This window comes from Adiantum capillus-veneris, chromosome 6, assembly GCF_014529385.1.
Source record: "Adiantum capillus-veneris isolate H3 chromosome 6, ASM1452938v2, whole genome shotgun sequence".
Taxonomy (NCBI): Eukaryota; Viridiplantae; Streptophyta; class Polypodiopsida; order Polypodiales; family Pteridaceae; genus Adiantum; species Adiantum capillus-veneris.
Genome location: NC_140936.1, coordinates 87,682,150 through 87,707,663, shown reverse-complemented (window position 1 = coordinate 87,707,663; position 25,514 = coordinate 87,682,150). Strand labels below are relative to the sequence as shown.

The window sequence follows — 25,514 nt, the reverse complement described above, 5'->3', positions numbered from 1 at the left end:
CATTGCCCTTTGCTACTTTGCTCCCACAGGCTCCAGATTCGCCCCTATTGAGCAGGAGTCACCGTACGCATGCCTCACGGAGGAGATTATGGAGTACTCCACACTGGGTGAAGTCTTCCTTATGGGAGACTTCAATGCTCGTACGCGCAGTGAGCAGTGTGAGGCATATGACCACGAGGACCCAGAGGCACTACACACTCTAGATGAGGAGGCTACTATGAGAGATACAGCAGACAGAGCTCCAGTCACAGCCTACGGACGACATCTACTTCGACTTGGCTCCCAGCACCGTCTCGTTATTTATAACGGGATGGTCCAGTGGCCCACCTCAGGGGGCCTGACTTGTATGCCACATGGAGTTGCAGAGGGAGGGGGGAGTACAGTCGACTATATTCTGGGACCCAGGGAGGCTACACACCTTATCACATCCTTCACCATTCCACCCATACCCATCGGAGCCGACCACACATACCTCTCTTTCTCCATCACCGGAGATACCATCCCACACAGCTCCACAGCACACACTCCACACACCACCATCCATTTCACACATGAGCTAGCCTCTCTTTACTCGGCCGAGGTCGAGCATGGCCTATGCCTCCTCCACCCATCCACACCACTCTCAGTTCTCACATCACATATCTCTTCCGTTCTCCACACTTCAGCTATTAGCTCCTTTCCACACACCACTCACACAGGACGCACTCCCCCCCCCCCGGGACTATGCCTCAGAACCGCTGGTATGATGATGAGTGCAGAGAGCTATACCGACGCCTCCGCGCACAGCGAGCCTTAGGAGAGATCACAGAGAGAGAGGCCAGACGGCATATGAAGACGCTGACACGCCAAAAGCGGCGAGCATTCGAAGAGGCACAGGAGCTTGAGCTATACCGCCTATTCATGAGCATGGATAGCGCGACGGCATGGCGCACCCTACGCGAGCCACGTCCGACTACAGCTATTGAGGATCCACAGATATGGCATGATTATGCAGAGCGACTTTACGAGGTGCCAGGACAGCCTCCTATCCCACAGCCACACGAGCCACGCCCCACGTGCTCCTCCTTCTTTACAGCACAGATGGTAGAGAGGGCCATACGCCGCATGCAGCACAGACGATCAGCTGACCATACTGGATTACAGAGTGAGCAGATCATTTATGCGGCCTCCACTATAGCCCCGTTGATTGCACATGTCTTCAACCGGGCTATAGGGGAGGGCTTCCCAGAGGAGTGGACACAGCACACCATAGTGCCTATCCACAAATCTGGCGACACCCTGGATCCAGGGAACTACAGGACTATCATGATTGGCCACACGATGGCCAAGCTATATGGAGCAGTACTTGAGGCACAGCTCAGCTACTACGCAGAGATCGAGGGTTTACGAGCTCCAGGCCAGGCAGGTTTCAGACGATCTTTCTCCACCACTGATCACATCTTCGTTCTGCGCTGCCTCATTGATGGGGCAAAGGCGCGGAAGAAGAGGCTTTACTGCTGCTTTGTGGATTTCCGCAAGGCCTTTGACACAGTCCCACGCGAGAGACTCTTCCAGCGCCTTCACAGCATTGGGGTACCAACAGAGATGATTTGGGCCATATATGCTCTCTACGAGAAGGTGACGGGTCGAGTTCGTTGCCCAGGCGGTTTTTCAGAGACCATTGCTAGCACCATTGGTGTTAAGCAAGGATGCCCACTCTCCCCGACACTCTTTGGGCTCTACATCGACGAGATCTCCGACTACATACTGCGAGCAGGGGGAGGGGGGAGCGACTTGGCAGGTACTCCGGTCCACATCATGTTATATGTTGATGATATTGTGTTGATTTCAGAGTCACCCGAGGGCTTGCAACGCCATCTTGAGGCCTTGGACGAATTCAACACACACAGGGGGTTGACTGTGAACCTTGGCAAAACCAAGGTTATGATCTTTCACACATCCAGTGCAGTGAGGAGCGCTGCCACCTTCACAGCAGCAGGAGGACAGGTTGATGTAGTCACCTCCTATGTCTACCTTGGCATCACATTCACCAGCCTACCAGGACCCTTCACTATGAGGCAGGCTGCTGCTGACAGGCTCACCCGAGGATATGCAGCTCTGGCCATGCTAGAGCGGAGATGCCACCAGGCACACTTTCAAGAACCCCGCACGAAGGGGTGGCTTTTCGACACCTTAGTCACTCCGGCCTTGATGTACTCGGCGGCAGTATGGGCACCAAGATTGACAGCTGACCAGTGGACACAGCTTGAGAGGCCACAGATATGTATGATCTCACGCTTGCTCCGCAGCAAGAAGACAGTGCCACGTGACATTATTAGAGCCGAGCTCGCCACACCACCCATGGTGGTAGAGGCACTATTCCAGACAGTCTGCTTCATCCAGAGGATGAGAGAGCTACCTCCTGACAGACTTACTCGTAGAGCATTTGAGGCAGCTATACAGCTATCAGAGAGTGGGCATGAGAGAGCATGGTACTCACAGGTCAGAGCATGGTTTGAGGGACACGGTCTTGACATGGAGAGCCTACCACCATTCCAGTACGACCCCCACTCACCATATGTTCACCTCTCTCGCAGTGAGAGGAACTTGGTACTGAAAAAGGATCTGTGGCAGCTATACACTAGGAGAGTCTGGGAGTCACCTGGCTTGGGGACGAGGATGTCAGATTACAGAGACCAGTTTCTCACCATATTGTCTGGGGGGTTCATACAGAGACCACGCTACATGGACACATATATGCCACATAGCTCACGGGTGGCGATTGGTCAGCTGAGAGTGGCTTCACACAGGTTAGAGATTGAGATCGGGAGACATACTCGTGTCCCCAGGGAGGAGCGCGTCTGCAGAGCCTGCACAGAGGAGGTGGAGAGTGAGGAGCACTTTGTATGTAGATGCAGAGCATACACTGAGATCAGAGGAAGGTATGAGGCCCTATTCAGAGGACAGCCCACTCTCCGAGAGATCATGGACTCTCGGGATCAGAGACAGCTCGGACGGTTCTTACTAGAGATACAGAGCCATCGGGACACACTACTACAGCCACACACAGCTACACAGACAGAGGGGAGACAGTCGCAGCTCACAGACTTCTTTCAGAGGATTACCGCCCCTCCCCCACCAGACACTCAGAGGGGAGTGACACTCCCACAGGCGGAGGTGAGCCGAGCTAGACGACGACCACGAGTCACAGGCTACAGGGGCGCGCGCTCCCACCACCGACAGATCGAGGAGATCCGAGCCCGGGAGCGCCGTGCCACTGAGGAGCGAGTGGCCCAGATGAGGGCCGACCCGACAGCTTTCATCCGGGCAGCCTTGGCACCAGACCCGCCCATGTACCACATCTTACATCCCCCCATTAGTACAGGATGGAGCTAGATAGCTTGATGCATTCTCATGATTGTACTACCTTGAGCATATAGACATGCATATACCCCTAGAGATAGAGCTCCATCCCTCCTCAGATACCCCACTACCTACATTCAGTTCAGTTTTGTATCAGTTTTGTTTCATCATTCATTTGTCTTTCCGATAGACGGATGACATACACACCATGTACATTTGATTTGTCTCATAGGCCGATTTCGGCCTGACATAGACGTTAAAAATCTTTCTTTCTTTCTTTCTTTCTTTCTTTCTTTCTCTCTCTCTCTCTTCATACAGAGACCACGCTATATGGACACATATATGCCACATAGCTCACGGGTGGCGATTGGTCAGCTGAGAGTGGCTTCACACAAGTTAGAGATTGAGATCGGGAGACACACTGGTGTTCCCAGGGAGGAGCGAGTCTGCAGAGCCTGCACAGAGGAGGTAGAGAGTGAGGAGCACTTTGTATGTAGATGCAGAGCATACACTGAGATCAGAGGCAGGTATGAGGCCCTATTCAGAGGACAGCCCACTCTCCGAGAGATCATGGACTCTCGAGATCAGAGACAGCTCGGACGTTTCTTACTAGAGATACAGAGCCATCGGGACACACTACTACAGCCACACACAGCTACACAGACAGAGGGGAGACAGTCGCAGCTCACAGACTTCTTTCAGAGGATTGCCACCCCTCCCTCACCAGACACTCAGAGGGGAGTGACACTTCCACAGGCGGAGGTGAACCGAGCTAGACGACGACCACGAGTCACAGGCTACAGGGGCGCGAGCTCCCACCACCGACAGATCGAGGAGATCCGAGCCCGGGAGCGCTGTGCCACTGAGGAGCGAGTAGCTCAGATGAGGGCCGACCCGACAGCTTTCATCCGGGTAGCCTTGGCACCAGCCCCGCCCATGTACCACATCTTACATCCCCCCATTAGTACAGGATGGAGCTAGATAGCTTGATGCATTCTCATGATTGTACTACCTTGAGCATATAGACATGCATATACCCCTAGAGAGATAGAGCTCCATCCCTCCTCAGATACTCCACTACCTACATTCAGTTCAGTTTTGTATCAGTTTTGTTTCATTTGTCTTTCCGATAGACGGATGACATACACACCATGTACATCTGTTTTGTCTCATAGGCCGATTTCGGCCTGACATAGACATTAAAAATCTTTCTTTCTTTCTTTCTTTCTTTCTTTCTTTCTTTTCTCTCTCTCTCTCTCTCTCTCTCTCTCTCTCTCTCTCTCTCTCTCTCTCTCTCTCTATATATATATATATATATATATATATATATATATATATATATATATATATATATATATATATATATATATATATATATATATATATATATATATATATATATATATATATATATATGTGTGTGTGTGTGTGTGTGTGTGTGTGTGTGTGTGTGCGCGCGCGCGCGCGCGTGCATGGGAACCTTACCTCTTGCCTGAGTTGAAGGAATTACAAATAGATGTATCAACAATGAAAAACCAAGAACGATAAGTGGATTGTAGAGCTACAAACACAAGTGCAAACCATGAAGATTGAGCAATAGCAAGCACAAGAGAGCCCCTTACCAAAGACACTACAACAAGAAGTGGAAAACCAATTCCTCAACATGAACTTATCCGTCCAGAATCAAGGAAAAGGAAAGAGTGGAGAGTATCAAGAATGAAGTCAAAATTGGTGGTCTTCTCCTAGGCTGGGATAGGAAAGACATTGCGAAAGAGTTGAAGGATGACTGTAATAGAGACAAAATAATTTGAAAGCATAGTTGAGCAAAGTCTCTTTCATGAATCTAGGAGGCCTCTTTTACATTATACTCAAATGGCACACAGGCAAAGCTTGTGTAAATCGATAGATTTGAAAATATGGAAGTAACAAAGCATACCAAATCTCTCCAAGAAACAATGGTATGGATAGTCAATGGATTAACACCACTGCAGCTCAAGAATAGACTAGTAGAGTTGGTCAAAGTTAAAGTAGCAAGGAAGAATGGTAAGTGGACAGGATACTAAGGAGGAAAAAGCAATCATTGGAGACTGTTGTACCCCACTTCCAAGGAGTGAACCCAGTGCCCACCCCTTCGTAGTATACTATGACCCTTTGATGCAGTAAATCTCTTTGTAATCTTAACTCCTACAAGACCTAAGAGTTCTCAAAAGCATTTTTATTTTTTTGTTTTATTTTTTTTGTTTTATGTCTTCATGGCATCAATGTCCAGAGGAGAATGTAATATGGATGTTTTTGACTGGTTCAAAAGGTCAACTTTGGCATCCAAAGGACGTTAATAAATTTTCTCTCTTTCATTATACTTGATAGAAGCTCGTAGCTTTTCTTGCTAGTTGGTGGAACTTCCTAAGAAATGAATTCAAATTTGCCACGTTCACATCCTTATTGAATTTCACAAGACCATATTAAGGGTGATCATACATAGGGATAATGACTATAATGGCTATACACGTGAAAATGTAATGAAGTTTCTTCATAGACATTTAAAAGAGTGTTTAAGTAATAAGCTTACCCCAACAACCCTATCCTGAGTAATATCTGAGAGAGGCATGTGACATCAAACAGAGAGACTTCCCTTAGTGAGTGCACACCAAACAAACAAAGTGTGTATCCAAGTAAGAGAGCAGATGTAGAGAATATCAACCCAAATACAAAGAGATCGTCACAAAGATCTCACAATATATTATTGTCAAGGAGAATTGTGTTTATTGGAACATAGATAGCAAGAAACCTGAAGCCTTGCAACTTCCATTTGAGCAAGCTTTCTAAGGTGCTCCTCAGTGGCAATCTCTCTTCTCTTAGCATCAGAGCGACATTGCGTTTGAAGAATTTCTTGTTCTAATCTCCGCATGTGTTCTTCCATGATAGTAGTTCTTTCTTCTTGTTCCTCCAGTGATTCCTACATAGAACAACAAAATTTTAGGCATCAGCAAGAAACCAAATTCAATTTTTAAATGCAAGCGAATGGATTCTCACCAAACAAACATTTTGCATGCATGTTCAGCTTACTTAAAAGTTAAGAACAACAGGTGTTGTGCTGATTTAAATGGAGAAGTATGATTTCAACATTGGGGCTTATTGAAGTAAACCTAGAGTAGGAGATGACTTCCAACTTGGTTTCAATTTTTTATGAGTTTTTGATTTTTTTATTTTTATTTTTTTGGATTAGAAATTCACAGAATTTTTTTATGTTTTCAATGCATGGCAATGTAGCTGCAGTTTTTTACTTAAGAGACTCACACAAATTCTCAATGCTTCCTATGTTCATCACGTACGTCAATGCAGTTACAGCTTTTAACTTGCAAAATTGAACTTTTGAGCCTTGTTCTTTCACCTGGAGATGTGTCTCTTCAAGAGGTGACAAAGCATTTGTTTCACTTTGACCCTTTTATGAGATAATAAAAGTTATAGGCGATACCAATTGCTTGATCAAGCAATCCACCTTGGTTGTTTCAAACGTCCAAGGCCTTGGAGATCTACGCATAGGCGATGTGCACACATGAGGATACAAGGTATCATTGCTCAAGACCCAGGTGAGACCTCCCTGGATTTTCCCCATGGAGGAGATTGATGCTATGCTGCAATGGCCTATGCAAGGGTTCATTGGATGACTCGTCACTTTTGCACACCCCCCCCTTCCATTAATGTATACTCCTCATTGCCATACCCCCATTCTACAATTTGTAACATGAGATTGTATCCTACTTGCCGACCACCTTCATTACCTTTCCTTGTTTTAGAATTTAGGATGTTTTCTTTTCTGCTTTGTCTCAAATAATTGTATCACATCTGATACAGTTGTAACCTTTGGTCTCACAGGTCATTTTGGCCTTTTGAAGACATTAATATAGCATCTCTCTCTCTCTCTCTCTCTCTCTCTCTCTCTCTCTCTCTCTCTCTCTCTCTCTCTCTCTCTCTCTCTCTCTCTCTCTCTCTCATATAATGTGTAAATCATATTGATTACCAAAAAATATATGTACAAAGAGCTAGCAAAATAGTGGACATAAACACAAAAAGCCCATGAACAAAGATGGAAAAGTAGTCATGCTAGAGAATCAAGCAATGAATGTCTCCGCCAAGATGCCATCCTTCCAAACTTGTGTGTTTGCCATAGAGCTGACCCAGCAGTGGTGAGTGAAGAAACACTCCAAAGCAAAATATCGCTCAATCCCAATACATGCTGTCGAACACCACTTGCACCATGAAAAATAAAGGCCTTCCTCGTGGTCCAATTATGCCAAAGCCCCAATAATGAAGGATGTCAAAAGGCAGCTGAAAATGTTGAGGATAGAATGCATAAGAGCGCTGTCCAAAAACCTAGTCAGAGAAGAAACAGATTCATCAAACCACACAGATGGAACAAAGGCCCATATTTTTTTAGCAATAGGGCAATGACGCTATGTCTATTGTCTTCTCTAAAAGTGGTGCAAAAGAAACACATGGCATTGGAAAGGTGACGATGGCACAAACTAGCTCAAGCCCTCCCCCCATAGCCCGCCAAAGAAACACTTTTTTCTTATAAGGAAGTTGAGTATGCCACCCTCAAAACAATACATCTCTCCACCAAGCAATAGATTTTTTGACCTGCCAAGCCTTGTTGGCCCTAGCAGCCCACCAATGCTTTCATCCAATAAGAGAGTGGTAGACATAATTTGCAGAATTGTCACTCGTGAACTTTTTGCCTTTCACTTTCCAATCTTGCCAAGTCAATCAACCAGCAAGGCAAGGACCACACAAAAAGAAACAACCCCAAAGTTGCTCCCAAATAACTCGATATCCACGAGGGATATAATATTGATACTGCACTCTACGAAAAGAGAGAAACTCGTTGCATTGTGGCAACTCAGCATCAAAGAGGTTAAGAGTAGCAAGCCTTGCCATACAGTTGAACTAACAGAGAAGGTGCAATTTGCCAGGCCAGGTAACAATTCTAGAGGTGGCAAATACCTCAAGTTGTAGAGAATTTGCTACCTCTCTACAAGAGGGTGGCTTCCACTCAGCAAACTTCAATACCTCTTGCCATTAAAGCACCAAGCATGTGAGTAAAGATGACTTCTTACCTTTGAATGCTGATTCACGTTTACAATATGCCACAATTGTGCCTCTATCGAAGTCTTGCCATGCGGGAGACCTATCTGGCATATGAAATACTTCGCAATAGAAACCCATGGGTGCATAGAATCGACACACATATCCTGAAGAAGGCTCCAACGTCTCGCTATCATGTGTCCAATCCAAAGTTGCTACCCCACTCATTCTTTTAGGGGTGGATAAACGCCACCACGAGACCCAGACCATCCTTGACTTGAAGTTATTTTTCTTCAAAAAGCATGAAACGATGGGTTGAGTGATTCTCGAAATCCAAAACTTGACCGACCCCAAGGAAACTCCGAATACACACCATAGCCTTGTACATACAGACTTCAAGTGCTTCGGGTTTGTACAGAAAGACTTTAGGTGCTTTAGACTTCCAAGGTAGCAAAGGCATGAAATACGAAAGCATACTTTAGCCTGCACATGAAAAGGCCATGCCTGCGATTTCTGATCAACAAACTTATCCGTGATCTTGCTAGACATCCAGGAAAACAATTGCTCAGCGCCACTGCGAAACATTTCAGCCCCGAAACATTCTATCCGTGAAACAGGGTGTTCATCCCGAAACGTCTTAACCCTCATGAGGGACTCACTAAAACGTATGACTCAGATGCCTATAAATATACACACCTATTCTTATTGTTATTTTTTTAAGTGCCTTGTAGTCAATGTACTTTCTGCAAGATCTGTCTTTCTTTAATACAAGCAGCACTGATGAACAAAAACGTGAGGTACTCGGTTGAATTAGACCCTTTTCCAACACTTCTTTTACTTGATTCATTATTTCTTCGTTGATCACTCTATAAGGTGGCTGCTTTGGTAGTGTACTGCTACGAATCATGTGATCTCATGTCTCTCATGAGGTAGCTCTCCTAGCAAACCCTCAAAGAAATGGTCGGCTTGAGCTTGCAAAAAATCTTAGAATTCTGATTCTCAATTTGACACATTTGAACGTTTATGTTCCAATAAAATCGCATGTCAATAGATTTTGCATGCTCATTCCTTGGCAGGACACAGTCACAGCACAAGCATTAGCACAATTTTCCATCAAGCATTGATATTTCCTTTGTGGTTTGCCATAGTCGATAGTTTTAGATAGAAAAGTCAAGTTTAGATCACATTTTGGCATGCACGCTAGAGAGGAGGGATGAGGAACACACCCGAAACACAAACAAATGCCTCTCTATAGCTCAGGGCATTCACAACACTCTTGTCCTCTTAGAAACACCTTCAAAAAAACACACTACACACGCTAACAGGCCACTGCCATTCAACTCACACACACCACCAATGCTTGTTTCAACACACCCAACGCACACAACAGCTCAATTTTCACTCCCTTTGACCACAAAGCGATCCGCGGACTCACCCTCCGCCAGTACCGACACACACGCAAAGAGCAAGGGAAAAGAGAGGGGAAGGGGGGAACGACGCTAGAAACGGGGGGAATGGCTTGGAATTGCTTAGCAAAGAACACGTACAACCGTCACAATGCCACCAACGACAAGCTCACACAAAAAAAACAGCCCCAAGGGCTCACTCTTGGCTTTTTTGGCACGCAGAGTTCAAAAACTGGGAAAAAGCCACATAAAATGAGGAAAAATAGGGTTTTATAGAGGGGCCCCGCCCTTTTCAGCAACTTGAATTTGATTGGGCCTTTCTGATGCTTTTTTTCACAACTTCCACAAGGCTTGAAGCTCCTCGGCTAACTTTCCTTTCACTCTCACTCACATTGCCATCTCCATTCTTGAAAAGGAGGGGGCGCTAGCGCTAGTGCCTCTTGTGCCATTTTGTCTTCAAAAATTGGATCAGGGCCTAGAGGGCCGCATGGGAACCTACCCACGGACAGGGCCGCCGCGTCATCACTACGTTGCACCGCCGTCGAACGCTAGCACCATCACTTACTACGGCCAACATTGTCAAAACCACCATCACAGGACCGCCGCGTGATGCTCGGAGGCCTAGCGCTATCTTGGCCATAGCCAAGCTCGCGAGGGAGCTCTCTCTCTCCCACTGGATATCCACAATGAGGCCACATTTTGGCCCTTATACCACACGCTCCATGGTCTTGACTTCGCCTACTGGATTTCGTGGCGCTCCACGGAGTGGCCACCCCTTGAGAACATTTTGAAATACCCCATTTTTTGGACCACCTTCAGACCAGCTTTGTTATCTGCTCGCTGATTGGGTACCCGAGCTGTAAAATCCAGCCGGATCTCCACTTTACTGACTCCGAATCCGCCGGCCCTTGCCGCATTTTGATTCTCTCCAGACCGAGAGCCGAGAGCCCAAAATCTAGAAAAAATCATTTGGTACCTTCCCTCCACCAATTGCGCCAAACTTCCACTTCACATATCTCGCTACTTGGGAATCCGATTGCCGAGCTATCACTTCTTGCTAATTCCTCATGGTGCATACTACCTTCTAGAAGCCTGCCAAGCTCCAAAAAACACCAGATGGCACGTCTATCATTGCGGCTAAAGTGCCCCACAACTGGCCCCGGACAAATCTTCTACTGGTCATAACTTGCCCATTCAAGCCGATTGACGATCCGAGAAGACCGGCATCCTTCACAACTCAAGCTCTACCCGTCTATCTTCTCACTTCATTTTGGGCCACATGTCTCCACCTGCCTTGTCCGTGTCGGATCTGCAATGCACTCCATCTTTAAGCTAGCATATGTTCCACCACGTGGCTCCGTTCGAGGGGCTGTCTCGACCAGCTTCTAAAGCATCTCGAGCACTACATTCCAGAGTAGAAAAATCAATACTTCAGACACCTCAACCTGCCATTCCAATTGACCCCTTTCTAAAGCCTCTTGGCCTAACAAACCACATAAGGCATCCATTTTTGCTGCCCTTTGCCTGCCCGGGATCTTCATACCTGCTCAAGCCCTTTGTCATGCACCTGTTGGCACCCCAACGTAACCGCGAAACGTTTCAAGGCCGAAACGTTTCACCCTGTGTTTCATTGCGAAACGTTTCGGTCCAAAATGAGAGCACAGTGAAACGTGAGACCGAAACGTGCGTTTAGCGACTTTGAAACTAAAACTATGGTAACTTATTGTTAGTGAAACGGCTTGTGTTTCACTTGGTGAGCGAAACATTTCAAGGCCAGAAACGTTTCACCTGTCGTGACCTGTCGAAACGCGTTTCATGGTGACGCTGTGGCACCCTTAGCACCATTTGACACCACTTCTGGCTTCGACCAACTTTGGTTGCACCATCATTGCCCAGCCCCCTTGTCGAACATTCATGTTCGACCAAAAGCATATTTACCAAACTCAAAAAGTTTGTCACACCAGTGTTAGATTTACACCACTCTGCTGCTTCACAGGTCTAGGGCATACTTGTACGGCTAGTATGTCTCCGGGCTGGCCACCCATAGTCTAGGCTGTACCTAGTCCCAGCCGCCCAAGTTTGGGGCTGGCCGCCCACCTTTGTTTGGGCGCCCTCATATATTTCCATATATCATTTTCCTGTTGGGTCATGGGAGCATTTTTCCAGGCTTCGCCCTTCCTCCCCTTGGGCACCTAATTATGGGGGCAGGGGGGGTACCCACTTCCACAATATCTGTTTATTGTGTATTGGGTCTTCTGCTCATGGTAGTCACGAGGGGCTGGTCACCCCCTCTTCACCATATCTTGCATTCGTGTTCTCTCTCTCTCTCTCTCTCTCTCTCTCTCTCTCTCTCTCTCTCTCTCTCTCTCTCTCTCTCTCTCTCTCTCTCTCTCTCACGCGTACTCTCACATGGTATCACTCACCAACAAGTGAAGACCATTGCAATCCAGCAAACCAAGGCTAGCGCTAGCATTTCTGCACACTTTCGTCACGAGAAAACTGCAAATTGCCTAGCATTTTTTGCATTGCCTAGCGTTTTCAGAAACCATCAGTGTTTTTACACCTCAACCTTGTGTTTTTGCATCTACAGACATCGATCTCATCCTCCCTCTCTTGGCACCCCCTCCCTGCAGCAAAACACGGCAGATCGGCATCAGATCAGCCCTGCGTTTTCTGGAACAAATCTGCGTTTTCAGAAGTCGCTGTGTTTTCAGCAAACGCTAAGCCTCTTGCACACACAGGAGCGGCCAAAACCTCCACGAGAGATTCTTCTACCACCTGGCACCAGCAGATGCACTCTTTCGTCAGGTAACCAAACGACATTGGCACTTTTTTTTCCATTAATTACTTGCTGTTTTTCAGCCCTCCAACACCTGAGGCATCACTCCGCGACTACATCTGGAGTAACCCCGAGCTTGGCTTGGATGGTAGTGCACTTGCTCTTCTACACTCCTGATCATTTGGATTGCTACCTTCAGAGTTGTTGACACTCACCCTCAATAACCTTACAGCAGACTTATCCCCCGACCTGGGCAATAGGCCACTCCCACATTGAGAGCCACACCGAGTTGCAGTTTGGTGGCGTTGTTGGCGCGGATACTCTTTTGGTTGACACCGGAGGATTGGAGGTAGGAGATACAAGCAAGACGGCATAGGCAGATTGGTTTGGCCTTTCCTCTTCTCAAAGATTATTCACAACGCACACTCCTCAGTCTGGCTTCCTTTCTTCATATAGGATAATTACGGTGCAGACAGCTTGGTCTAACCACACCTCTTCTTAGAGGCCCTTCACAGCGCAGATTGTTGAGTTTGGCTTTCCCCTCATCTTGGATTACCCTACCTACTGTCAGGACACCATTCGGTGGTGGTCCGTGCGGTCTATCGGTAACTGCTGCAGCTTACGGTAGCTTCTACAATGCAGACTGTTTAGTCTAACTTTCCTTGATTCGGAGGAGTTTACAGCGCAGGTTGCTACATCTGGCCTTCCTTGAGTTTTACACAGCTTAGCCACCTGGCCACATTGGGTAACATGTTCATGCATGGGCAGGCTTACGTGCATACTGATGACGGTTCTTGGGCTTCCCCATTTCTTCAGACGGTTTGACTACAGACACCATAGATCCTATTGGGCAGGACACGTGCAGGTCTATTGGCACTTCTTTTACGACAAGGAGTTGTTTTCACACTCAGTTCGGGACCTTTACACAATATCTTCACCCTGCATCTGCAGAGTACAACAATTTGCTACACTGCTCGTGATGGCACTTTACCATGGAGATCTCTCAAAGGTTTGTGACACCCCAAACTGCTGCTACACTCATGGAGTAGCCTTCAATGGACATACAGACATCTTCATCATTTGCCTCACATCTTCGGCTTCATGCGGTTTGTGCAGCATCAGGTGCTAAGAGGGGGTGTTAGATTTACACCACTCTGCTATTTCATAAATTTAGGGCATACTTGTACGGCTAGTATGTCTCCGGGCTTTCTACCCATAGTCTAGGTTGTACCTAGTCTGGCCGCCCAAGTTTGGGGACGGCCGCCAGGCTGCCCTCATATATTTCCATATATCATTTTCTTGTTGGTCATAGGGGATTTTTCCAGCCTTTGCCCTACCTCCCCTTGAGCACCTATTTATGGGGCCAGGGGGGTACCCACTTTCACAATATTTATTTATTGTGTATTGGGTCTTCTGCTCATGGTAGTCATGGGAGACTGATCACCCCCTCTTTACCATATCTTGCGTTTGTGCTCTCTCTCTCTCTCTCTCTCTCTCTCTCTCTCTCTCTCTCTCTCTCTCTCTCTCTCTCTCTCTCGCACGTGCACGTGCACGTGCACGTGCACTGTCACAACCAAACAGACAACCAAAAGCACTCACAAACCCCAACCATATGTACAAGCTATGTACAAAGCTTCATCTCCTTTGCACTTTACTTCCCTCTCACGTGGGTTTCCCACACCCCTTGGCTATAATTTGATGCGGATCGAGCACCACCCCTTTGTCAAAGTACAGCTTGAGCCGCACACCATTCACCCTGTGCCTAGGAAGCTTACCATTAGCTCTCACCAGCTGATAGGTCCCATTTGGAAAAGCTTTCTGCACCATGTACAGACCTGTCTACTTCTTCTGAAAGGTGAAGTCCAAGTAGCTCTCGTGCTTCATCACCAGGTCTCCTTCCTCTATCTTCTTGTTTGGCAAACTTTTATTGACTTTGGCCACTCATTTCTCCCGTTGTTTCACAAAGTAATCTGCTGCTGCTTCTCTATCCATCTGCGATGATTCAAGGCTGACAATCCGATCCTGTAAATGGAGTGGCATTGATGTACCACATACCCTTCAGAGCACCTAGCTGCGCATGCACTGGCAGCACTGCCTCCTTACCATAAACCAACTCGAATGGAGTGAAATTGGTCTCCACCTTATAAGACATCATGTATGCCTATAAGCACTTCTCTAGATTCACCTCCCACTCCACATCTTGCTTGTACGCATACTTTATTAACATCTTGATAATCTGCCCATTGGCACTCTCCACTAGACCATTGCATTGGGGATGATAAGGCGAAGAACATCGATGCTGAATGCTTAGCTTCTCCACAAACGCCTGCATAATCTTGCTTCTAAATCCTTGGCCTCTATCAGAAATGAGCACCCACGGCACTCCAAAACGGTAACAAATGTTATCAAAGACAAATTGAGCCACAACAGTGCATTTACCTCCTTCATGGCTTTGGCTTTGACCCATCTAATGAGGTAGTCAATGGCTACCACAACGTACTTCTTACCGCTTGTAGACTTAGGGAGTGGACCGATGGCATCCACACCCCCTTCTCGAAAGCATTTTGAGTGATGATGGCTCCTTGCGACTCGTCTACCGGCCGTCTTTCACCCATGGCCTGGCACTCATGTCAGGTTTTGCACCAATAGTGCACATCCCTCACTATGGAAGGCCACCAAAAACTTGCTCTTAATACTCGAAACAGCACTTGGTCTTTTCCCTGGTGTCCGCTTTCCTCATGGCATTGTTCCAACACCAAGCCTATATCTTCTTTATACAATACTCTCCTCATCACTCCGTCTCTATCGTAGATCATCAGGTCTTCACCTACCAGTGTGAACTTGCAAGCTTTTTGCACTATCCTTCTCTTCTGTAGCTTGGACAAACCTTCAGGACACTGTCCCATGCTCAGAAAATCTTCAATCTGTAACTATGACAAACTTTGTAAATAATTGATGTATTTACGAGAAAAGAATTATCTAATTGGTTGTGTGCACATCAGAATAGATCTACCAGTTCTGGGGCCTCAGGTGCATCAAAGTTTGGGCGAGAGCACCTCAAGGAGACCTTAGCAGAAAATACCTTGAAGCCCTAGTGATTGGGAAATCAGGTCTTCAATGAAGGGATAGATAGTAGCCTCAGATTTCAAGCTCAAAAAATTACGTGCGCTAGTGCAAGCACAGAAATGAGATGGGGTCCTTAGATCAACAGTAACCCTAAGGCTTGATTAATTTTTACGGCCTTAGGATAAGTCAATTAAATTATTTTAAATTGTCTATGCTGGACCAAATGGTCGGACAAGTGCGAACAAGTAATGCCACAGCAGTGCTGGTACGGTATTGCGCTGGGGAGCAGCTAACATTTTCATTGGTTGCATCTATATGTGTAGTTGTGCACTTACTTGCACATTTTATTAATTACCATAGGACTTTTAAAGTCAAAAGTTGATTGGCTTTTAAATTATTAAGTAAGTGTGCCACTTGGCACACTTACCCATGCAATCTCTCTCTCTCTCTCACTCCCTCTCTTCTAGCTAGCGTCCTCTCTTCTGGCTGGCTATATGAGAGCAGTCCATCCCCCTCTTGCCAGGTTGGCAGTGCACTACCCCCCCCCCCCCCCCAAGTTGAACGTCCTCTACGCAGTGAAGCTCTCCATTGAAGCTTGAGAGCAACACCTTGTGGTGTATGTGGAGCCTATGAGCACCCATCACATAGAACAAGGCCTCTCATGGTTATAGGCAACTATGGGAGAAGTTTCATCGCATAAAGTAGTAGAAAACTCTCTTTCTCCCTCGTCTAGCTCCTGCAAATTCTCTGTTTTCAGCCTCTAATCACCTGTATTAAAGTGAATTCCAGCAAAGTCTTAATAGAATCTTATTCCTCTCTACCTATTCTACACATACACAAAGTTTGGAGCGTTTCCATCGCGAAAAGAACCTCCATTTCGGCATTGGAACACGTTCAGGTAACAATTTCTGGTTATGTGCAGAAAATTACAGCAAGCGTGTGTGCGTGCGTTTTGCATGTTTCTTTCATGGGTTGACTGCAGGAATGATTATGTCCGAAGAGACACAGTTAGCAGAAAATAGACTCATTTATGAGAGCTTCTGATGAGTTTTGTGGAAGGTAGACTCTCGCCTACGAGAGCTTCCCAAAATCTCACAGAAGAGGAAAGATCCTCTCAGTAGTCAAAGAGTAGCACTTCTACTCTCTTAGAAAAAGGACAAGAAAGAATAGAGGACGGGCTTTTGCCCCGTTCCTGTGCTTGTAAAGATTCTCCCTTGGGGGGGACCAGTCCATCTTCTGGTCCCCAATGATGTGTTTAGCTTTCTCTCTTTCTCTCCAAAGTCTCTTGAGTGTATAAATTGCATTTAACAGTCAGTTTTCGCTTCCGTGTTTTTGTGACAGTGGTATCAGAGCAAGGTCATCTCTCTCTTCCTTAAGAGATTGACGACTCTTGCCAGACTGCAGAAATGGGAGGACGCGAGATAGATTTCTCTCTCCTTTAACAGCAGGTGGTAGAGTTGTAAAAAGCTCTCTCCCGTCCAGAAGTCCAAAAGATTTTCCATACTCTTGAGAAAGGGAAGGAGAAAGTGCCGATGGGGTCGGGAGAAATCCCGTAGAACCCAAAGGCGCCAGAACCAAAGAAAGATCCTTTAATTGGAACCTCCCGCATGCACGAGAGGCAGAGGAAACCTCCAGAACGTCATGTGCGGTTTAATCCAAAGGTTCAAGAGCAGGATCCTCCTGATTCTCCTCAATTTTCTTTCATGAAGAATCTGGATGACATAGTCGCTTCAGAAGACATGTTTCTTGACGATCCGTCGCAACAAGAAGTGCATTGAAGGGAAAGGACTCCTGTCCACAAGGAGTCTAAGCATAGAAAGAAGGAGCACCATAAGAGGAAGCACCACAGGCAGAAAACATTCAAGTCAGGAGACAAAGATGTAAAATTCGACACCTACAATGGACGGCGGCATAATGACAAAGCTTTGGCTATCATCCGCCAATTTGAAGTTGCATTTGCAGAAGGGAACTTTAAAGAAAGATCCAAGCTTCGCATGTCAGTATGTACCTAAAAGGCACCGCCAACAGTTGGTGGTTAACCCTGATCTTAGAAAATCGCAAACCCCAAGATTGGACTGTTTTCAAGGAGTTCTACGCACAGTTCCTTCCTCCAGACTATGAGGAAGAGGTAAAGAAAGAATGGGATCGACTCTCACAGTCAGAAAACGAAACTCTTCCACGCTCTGTGGATAGATTTTGGGACGTTCTCTTGAAAGTCACTCCATTCAAGAAGATTGAAGATTCGGAGAAGATGCGCAAGTTTGAAGCACGATTGCATGAAGCCTTGCAAAAGGCTATGAAGCTTTACCCTCGAGGTAACTTGCAAATACTTATGGAATCAGCTCGCATAGCTGATGGAATACACGACAAGGGTACTCCCAGGAATATGGAGCAAAGCACCTATCATGCCAAGCAGAAAGCTCTTCATGAGCAGCCTACCTCTACTTCTTCTTCTCAAAAGAAGAAAAGAACCGCCTCCGATGCAGAAGCAAAGCCAAATCAGCCCAAGAAAGCGAAATATCTCTCTCCTGCTGAATTGAGAACCTACATCAGTGAAGGAAGATGCTTCAAGTGTGGACAAACTGGAGATATGAAGGGTGATTGTCCTACCAAAACCCCGCAACCCTCCCTCTTCTAATGCAGTCCCAGATGTACAGGGGAATACAACCAAGGATGGAAAAGAAAGAGCTCTTCTCAAAGCATGGGGTAGCATCAACAACCAACGGGCTCTTATTCTGTTTGATCCTGGCAATACAGACAACTTCATCTCTACAAAGCTAGTCGATGACCTGAATTTACACCCCAACCGTTTTGGAGTTTCTATTCAAGCACAATCAGCTTTCAAAGGGCAGAACTCCAGTTCTACTCCAATCATAGGGAAGTTGAATTTAAAGGTCGACAACTACAAAGATCAAGAGTTTTTCTTACTAGCTTCACTTGAAGGATGTGATGTTATCTTGGGAATGCCTTGGCACTACAAGATGCATCCCATTCCTAACTATGTTCTGAAAACTTTATCCTTTGATCATAAAGGAAAGGAATATCTTGTACTTGCGGATGCAGGTGATTGGCGTATCCACATCGCCAATCACATTGCAATCAAGAAAGTAATGAAAAAGTGTGTTTCGACGTACTTGATTTTTGCAAGAGAGAGAGATGTGTCTGCTTCACAACTTTCTTCCTCTTTAGAGCAAAAAAGACTTAAGTTATTAGAAAGTTTTAAAGATTGTTTTGCAAATGAACTTCCAAATGAACTCCCACCTCCTCGACCTGAGGATCATACAATTGATTTGATCCCAGGAAGTTCTCCTCCAAATCAACCCCCTTATCGAGTTGGTCTAATGGAGCAAGAGGAAATCCTCAAACAGGTTAACGAACTTTTGGAGAAGGGCTTAATAAGGCATAGTACTTCTCCATATTGTTCACCTGTCTTGCTAGTACAGAAAAAGGATGGCACATTCCGCATGTGCATAGACTATAGATCTTTAAACAAGATCACAATCAAGAATCGATTTCCAATCCCTCAGATTGATGACATTCTTGATAAGTTACAAGGAGCAAGTGTCTTTAGTCGTATAGACTTGAAGAGCGGGTATCATCAAATCCGCATAGCTCCTCACGATGTGCATAAGACTTCATTTAGAACAACCTTCGGGTTGTATGAATTCTTAGTGATGCCTTTTGGAATCACTAATACACCAGCCACATTCAACAGAATGATGGATAGAATCTTTCACTCATATAGAAGATTTACAGGCGTTTTCTTCGATGACATCTTAATCTTCTCAGAGACGGAAGACGAACACTTTAAGCATCTTGCATTAGTGTTTAAAGAATTACGCAAACACAAATTATTTGTGAATGCTAAAAAGAGTGAGTTCTTTCTAAATGAAATCCATTATTTGGGCCATATAGTATCTCACAACCAGGTGAGGATGGACCCTGATAAGATTCAAGCAGTTGTGAAATGGCCTACGACAACTACAGTACATGATGTACGAAGTTTTCTCGGGCTCTGTTCCTATTATCGGCGTTTCATTCGAGCCTTTGCCGCTATAGCAGGTCCCCTCCATGATCTGACAAAGAAGCGGATTCCATTCCATTGGGGGCCTGGACAAAAACAAGCTTTTGAAAAGCTTAAGTATCTACTCAGTCACGGACCTCTTCTCACCGTCCCTGATCTTCGCAAACCTTTCGAGGTGTACTGCGATGCATCTGGAGATTGTGTAAGAGCAATTTTGAACCAAGAGGGTCACGCCATAGACTACAAAAGTGGGCGCCTTAAAGATGCAGAGTTGCATGCTTCCATATATGAGAAAGAGCTAATGACAGTAATTCATGCTCTTTCCATTTGGAAACATTATCTGTTAGGAACTGATTTTATTATCAAGACAGATCATCAGAGTCTTCGTTACTTTCTCACATAGAGAAAGTTATCAGAAAAGCAAATGAGATGGGCCAACTTTCTTTCAATGTTCCATTTTCAGATTTTACACACTTCTGGAACAAAGAATGCAGTTGCAGATGCTCTCTCCAAGCGTCCAAAGATCAATGCACTGACAACAATTATCATGAGGACTAGAATCTCTCAGTGAGATGTATCTTCAAGATCTAGACTTCACTACAATTTGGGTAGATCTTCAAGTTGGTCACTCAAGGCCACCTTATTCCATTAGGGATAATACGCTCTATCGTCAACAAGCAATATGCATAGCTCAGCCCTTACGACAGAAGGTGATGGATGAAGCACATAATTCTCCTTATGCCGGGCATCGGGGAATTGTTGCTACCACTAGTGCCCTCGAAAGATATTTCTTTTGGCCAACACTCCATGCGGACATTGAAAAACATGTACGTGAGTGTTTAGTCTGCCAAAAAGTAAAATATGACAGACATAAAGTTTATGGCAAGCTTCATCCACTCCCTGTGCCTACCACGCCATGAGAAAGTATTGCCATGGATTTTATTACGGATCTTCCTAGATCCAAGAATGGAAATGATGCAATCTGGACTATAGTAGACAGATTCAGTAAGCAAGCACATTTCCTTCCTATAAAGAAGACGATCAAAGCTGATCACATGGCTAAAATATTTCTAGCTCAGATTTTTAAACACCATGGATTGCCAAAGACTATTGTCAGCGATAGAGATCCTCGCATGACTAGTCTATTTTGGCAAGCATAGTTCGAAAACTTGGAAACTAAGCTTGATATTTCATCAGCTTATCATCCTAAAACAGATGGTCAAAGCGAAATCGCTAATGCCACTGTTTTAGACCTCCTCAAGTGCTATGTTTCGGAACGACAATCCGAATGGGAACAGTACTTATCGATAGTTGAGTTTGCGTATAATAATACCATACATTCCTCAACTGGTAAAGCTCTCTTCGAAATTATTTATGGGAAGCCACTCTTACTTCCTATTATGGTTACCAAAGAAAACATCTTCGCTGCAGATGAATTTGTGCACAATATTGATATTGCCTATCAACAAGTAAAGCAAGCGATTCTTCGTACTCAAGAGCAACAGAAGAGAAAAGCAAACAAGCACAGAAGGAATCTCAATCTTGAAAAAGGACAATATGTCCTGCTTCGGTTTAAGAAAGCTAGATTGAAAAAACGGGTCAGAAAAGGGAAAGTTGTAAAACTTTCCCATAGATTTTACGGCCCTTTCAAAATTACAGATAAAGTCAATGACGTGACTTTTAGATTGGATTTGCCTTCTCACTGGCACATCCATAATGCTTTTCATGTAAGTCTCCTCCGATCACATGTTGGACCTCCTCCAGTGGCGCCTGTACAAGAAGATCCTCCAAAAGTCGAAGAGACTGAGGAAATCCTTCAACCTGAACAGTGAACAGATAATACACCACTCTGAGAGACAACTAAAGTCGGGGAGCCTACATCGAAAGTATTTAGTCAAGTTCAAGAATTACACCCCTTTAGATGCAAAGTGGATGACTGAGTCCGATCTTAAGGACTACCCAAACATCTTGCACAGTTGTGTTGACGCTCTACAGATGAGGTCAACTATTTAGAACCAAGAGGGATGTAACTATGACAGACTTTGTAAATAATTAATGTATTTACGAGAAAGAATTACCTAATTAGTTGTGTGTACATCAGAATAGATCTAGCAGTTCTGGGCCTCAGGTGCGTCCAAGTTTAAGCTGGAGCACCTCAAGGAGACCTTAGCAGAAAATACCATGAAGCCCTAGTGATTGGGAAATCAGATCTTCAATGAAGGGGTAGATAGTAGCCTCAGATTTCAGGCTCAGAAAATTACCGTGCTAGTGCAAGCACAGGAATGAGATGGAGTCCTTAGAACAACAGTAACCCTAAGGCCTGAATTATTTTTACGGCCTTAGGATAAGTCAATTAAATTATTTTATAATGTCTATGCTGGACCAAATGGTCGGACAAGTGCAAACAGGTAATGCCACAGCAGTGCTGGTACGGCATTGCGCTGGGGAGCAGCTAACATTTTCATTGGTTGCATCTATGTGTGCAGTTGTGCACTTAATTGCACATTTCATTAATTAGCATAGGACTTTTAAAGTCAAAAGTTGAATGGCTTTTAAATTATTAAGTAGGTGTGCCACTTACACTTACCCATGCAACCTCTCTCTCTCTCTCTCTCTCTCTCTCTCTCTCTCTCTCTCTCTCTCTCATCCTCTCTTTTAGCTAGCGCCCCCTCTTCTAGCTGGCTATATGAGAGCAGCCTCTCCCCCTCTTGCCAGGATGGCAGTGCACTACCCCCCCCCCCCCCCCCCCCCCAAGTTGAATGTCCTCTACGCAGTGAAGCTCTCCATTGAAGCTTGAGAGCACCACCTTGTGGTGTATGTGGAGCCTCTGAGCACCAATCACCTAGAACAAGGCCTCTCATGGTTGTAGACAGCTATGGGAGAAGTTTCATCACGTAAAGTAGTAAAAAACTCTCTTTCTCCCTCGTCTAGCTGCTGCAAATTCTCTGTTTTCAGCCCCTAATCACCTGTATTAGGGTGAATTTCAGCAAAGTCTTAATAGAATCTTATTCCTCTCTACCTACTCTACACATACACAAAGTTTGGAGCGTTTCCATCGCGAAAAGGACCTTAATTTCGGCATTGGAACGCGCTCAGGTAACAATTTCTGGTTATGTGCAGAAAATTACAGCAAGCGTGTGTGCGTGCGTTTTGCGCGTTTCTTTCGTGGGTTGACTGGAGGAATGATTATGTCCGACGAGACACAGTTAGCATAAGATAGACTCTCATTTATGAGAGCTTCTGATGAGTTTTGTGGAAGGTAGACTCTCGCCTACGAGAGCTTCCCAAAATCTCACAGAAGAGGAAAGATCCTCTCAGTAGTCAGAGAGTAGTACTTCTACTCTCTCAGTCAAAAGAAGAAAAAGGACGAGAAAAAATAGAGACACGCTTTTGCCCCATTCTTGTGCTTGTAAGCATTCTCCCTTAGTAATAAGGATATTCTCTTTATGGGGGAGGACCATCCCATCCTCTGGTCCCCAATGATGTGTCAAGCTTTCTCTCTTTCTCTCCAAAGTCTCTTGAGTATATAAATTGCATTTAACAGTCAATTTTCGCTTCCATATTTTTGTGACACAATCTCCTTCACTGATTCCCTACTTGTGTACGTAGCTGGGGTCACATATAAGCCCATAACATGTACCAACACTCTATTGGTTGTTAGCTGGTCCGCCTCCTAGTTTTTCTCTCTCTTTACATGCTTAAACTGGATCTCTTCAAAGAACTTTAGCAGCTTCTTACTGGCAAAAAACCAATGCTTCAAGGAATCCCTGTTTACTTGCCATTGTCCTATTGCTTGATGACCAACAACGCATCTCCTTTCACCACCAACCTGGAAATGCCAAACTCCATGCACTGCTTCAAACCTAAATGGAGGGCGAGGTACTCCACTTCATTGTTGGTGTGGACATCCTCCAAATCATAGGCCTTTGAAAATATAACCCTGCCGTGTGGATCCTGTATTTCCACACCATCTCCTGCTTTCTGCATCACCCTCCTATATGCACCATCAAACCACATGGTAAATGCTCCCTCCAAGTCTGGCCCCTCTTTGGTTTCATTACGTACCACCCTTGGATAAACCGGTAAATCAACGACCTTGCTAACCAAAATATCTGCCTAGTGAGACCAACTAGTGTGGTCGATCCTAAACTCGAACTCGAACTCTTGCAACTCCAACACCCACTTCATGATCCTCTTCCCTCGCTCTAAATGTAGCACCACTTCAGGCAAAAGATTGTTAGCCGTCAATACATAGAACTTACACACAAGGAGATGCACTTTGAACTTCCTGCAAGCAAAAACTAATGCCATCACCCACTGCTCCGCTTCGGTGTAGGTCGCCTCTCCAGGACTTATCGCCATGCTTTCAAAGTAGATAGGCTTGTAACTTCTCCCTACCTTCTGCAGCAACACCGCTCCAATAGCCACCGTACCTACCATCATAGCAATGATTGGGAGGACACACCCAAGATTTCTGTCACAAAATAATGACGTGGCATGTCCGCCCTAAATCTGACAAGAATTTGAAGTTATCCCGTCTGATGGGGTCCTAGGGACACTAGAGTAATAAAAAGAGAGAGAGAGAGAGAGATCGCATAGAAGATGCTGACGTGGCAGCTCTACAAACGCTCCGCATTTTGCACTGACTGTGACGTGGAAGCTATACAGAATTCTGCGATTTGTGATGTCATCTTTTTGGCGCCAATTTTTGGACCAGATGCTTTGGGAACTTGAAGCTTTTGAACTGACTGCTTTTGGGACTCTTGCTTTTGGTATCCCTTGCACTGTTTAAAAGAGCCCTTGGGGCCTCACTCTGCATAGCATCTGGACGCATATTTCAGCCATAGTCCGAGTGTTTCCAGATCTCAGCCATCAGATCAGCCAGGGTTTTCAGATTTCAGCCCATTTCCATCATCATCATCAGCACCCTTAACATCGGCATCAACAGATCAGCCCATAACCTTGTCAGTTTGTAGATCCTATATCAGAACCCTAGCGTTTTGCATTTTCAACCCTTAGCCTCGCATATCTAAGCACCTACAGCAAGATCCCATCAGCACCTCAGCATCTAGGACCATTGTATCAGCATTTGTGCAATCTAAAGCAAATACCTCTCTAGCGATAGAGAGGGGGGCCCTTGGAGGGGGGTTTGGAACCCCATCTAGTGTTCTCCTCTCTCTCTCTCTCTCTTTTTCACTCACAGAACCTTCACTCAGAATATCATTCTCTCTTCTCTCTCTAGTCTATTGCACATCTCTCACATAAAGTAAAAGGAACCCTCTTGTGCAAAGGAACCTTGAGTACACACTGAGCACTCATCCTGAGCGTTCACCATCAATTACTTCCGCTACACGTTACATCAATCATAGTTGCGAAAGATATGGAAACACCCGTTAGAGTTGTGGCATGCAATTTATGCTAGGCTTTCCTATGCATGCACACTATTATAGTATGCATGATTTGCGTGATAGGCTCGGTTCACCCCATGCATTGCTTTTTTGGACACCTTTTAGGTGATCTTTCAGGCACATTGTGTCAGCTTTACGAACTTTGCACTTGCAAGGTGAACGAAGGCACGATGAACCTAGATGCTTACTCACAGTCATTCAAAGCTCATTTCCCAAGGTCACAGCCTTGAATACCTATAAGCTATATTTCTTTTTGGCTTACCATTGCAGTAGCCAAATAGTAGAGACATCCCCTCCCTATTTGCAATTCCAGTGTCAATCCACATATACCGCTTATTCTTGCAACTCAAAACCAATCAAAGACCAATCTTGGATAAGAAGAAACCATAACAAATTATGACAGT

At 45.3% G+C, this 25,514-nt stretch overlaps 1 protein-coding gene across 1 annotated transcript in view; it reads right to left on the bottom strand.

The window, feature by feature from the left end:
* LOC147455847 (coiled-coil domain-containing protein 39-like) overlaps window positions 1-25,514 on the bottom strand; it is a 200,788-nt gene that overhangs the window by 162,927 nt on the left and 12,347 nt on the right. The window contains exon 2 of the mRNA XM_086514496.1: window positions 6,131-6,298. Coding sequence (XP_086370622.1) covers window positions 6,131-6,298 — 168 coding nt within the window. The remainder of the gene's footprint in view (window positions 1-6,130; window positions 6,299-25,514) is intronic.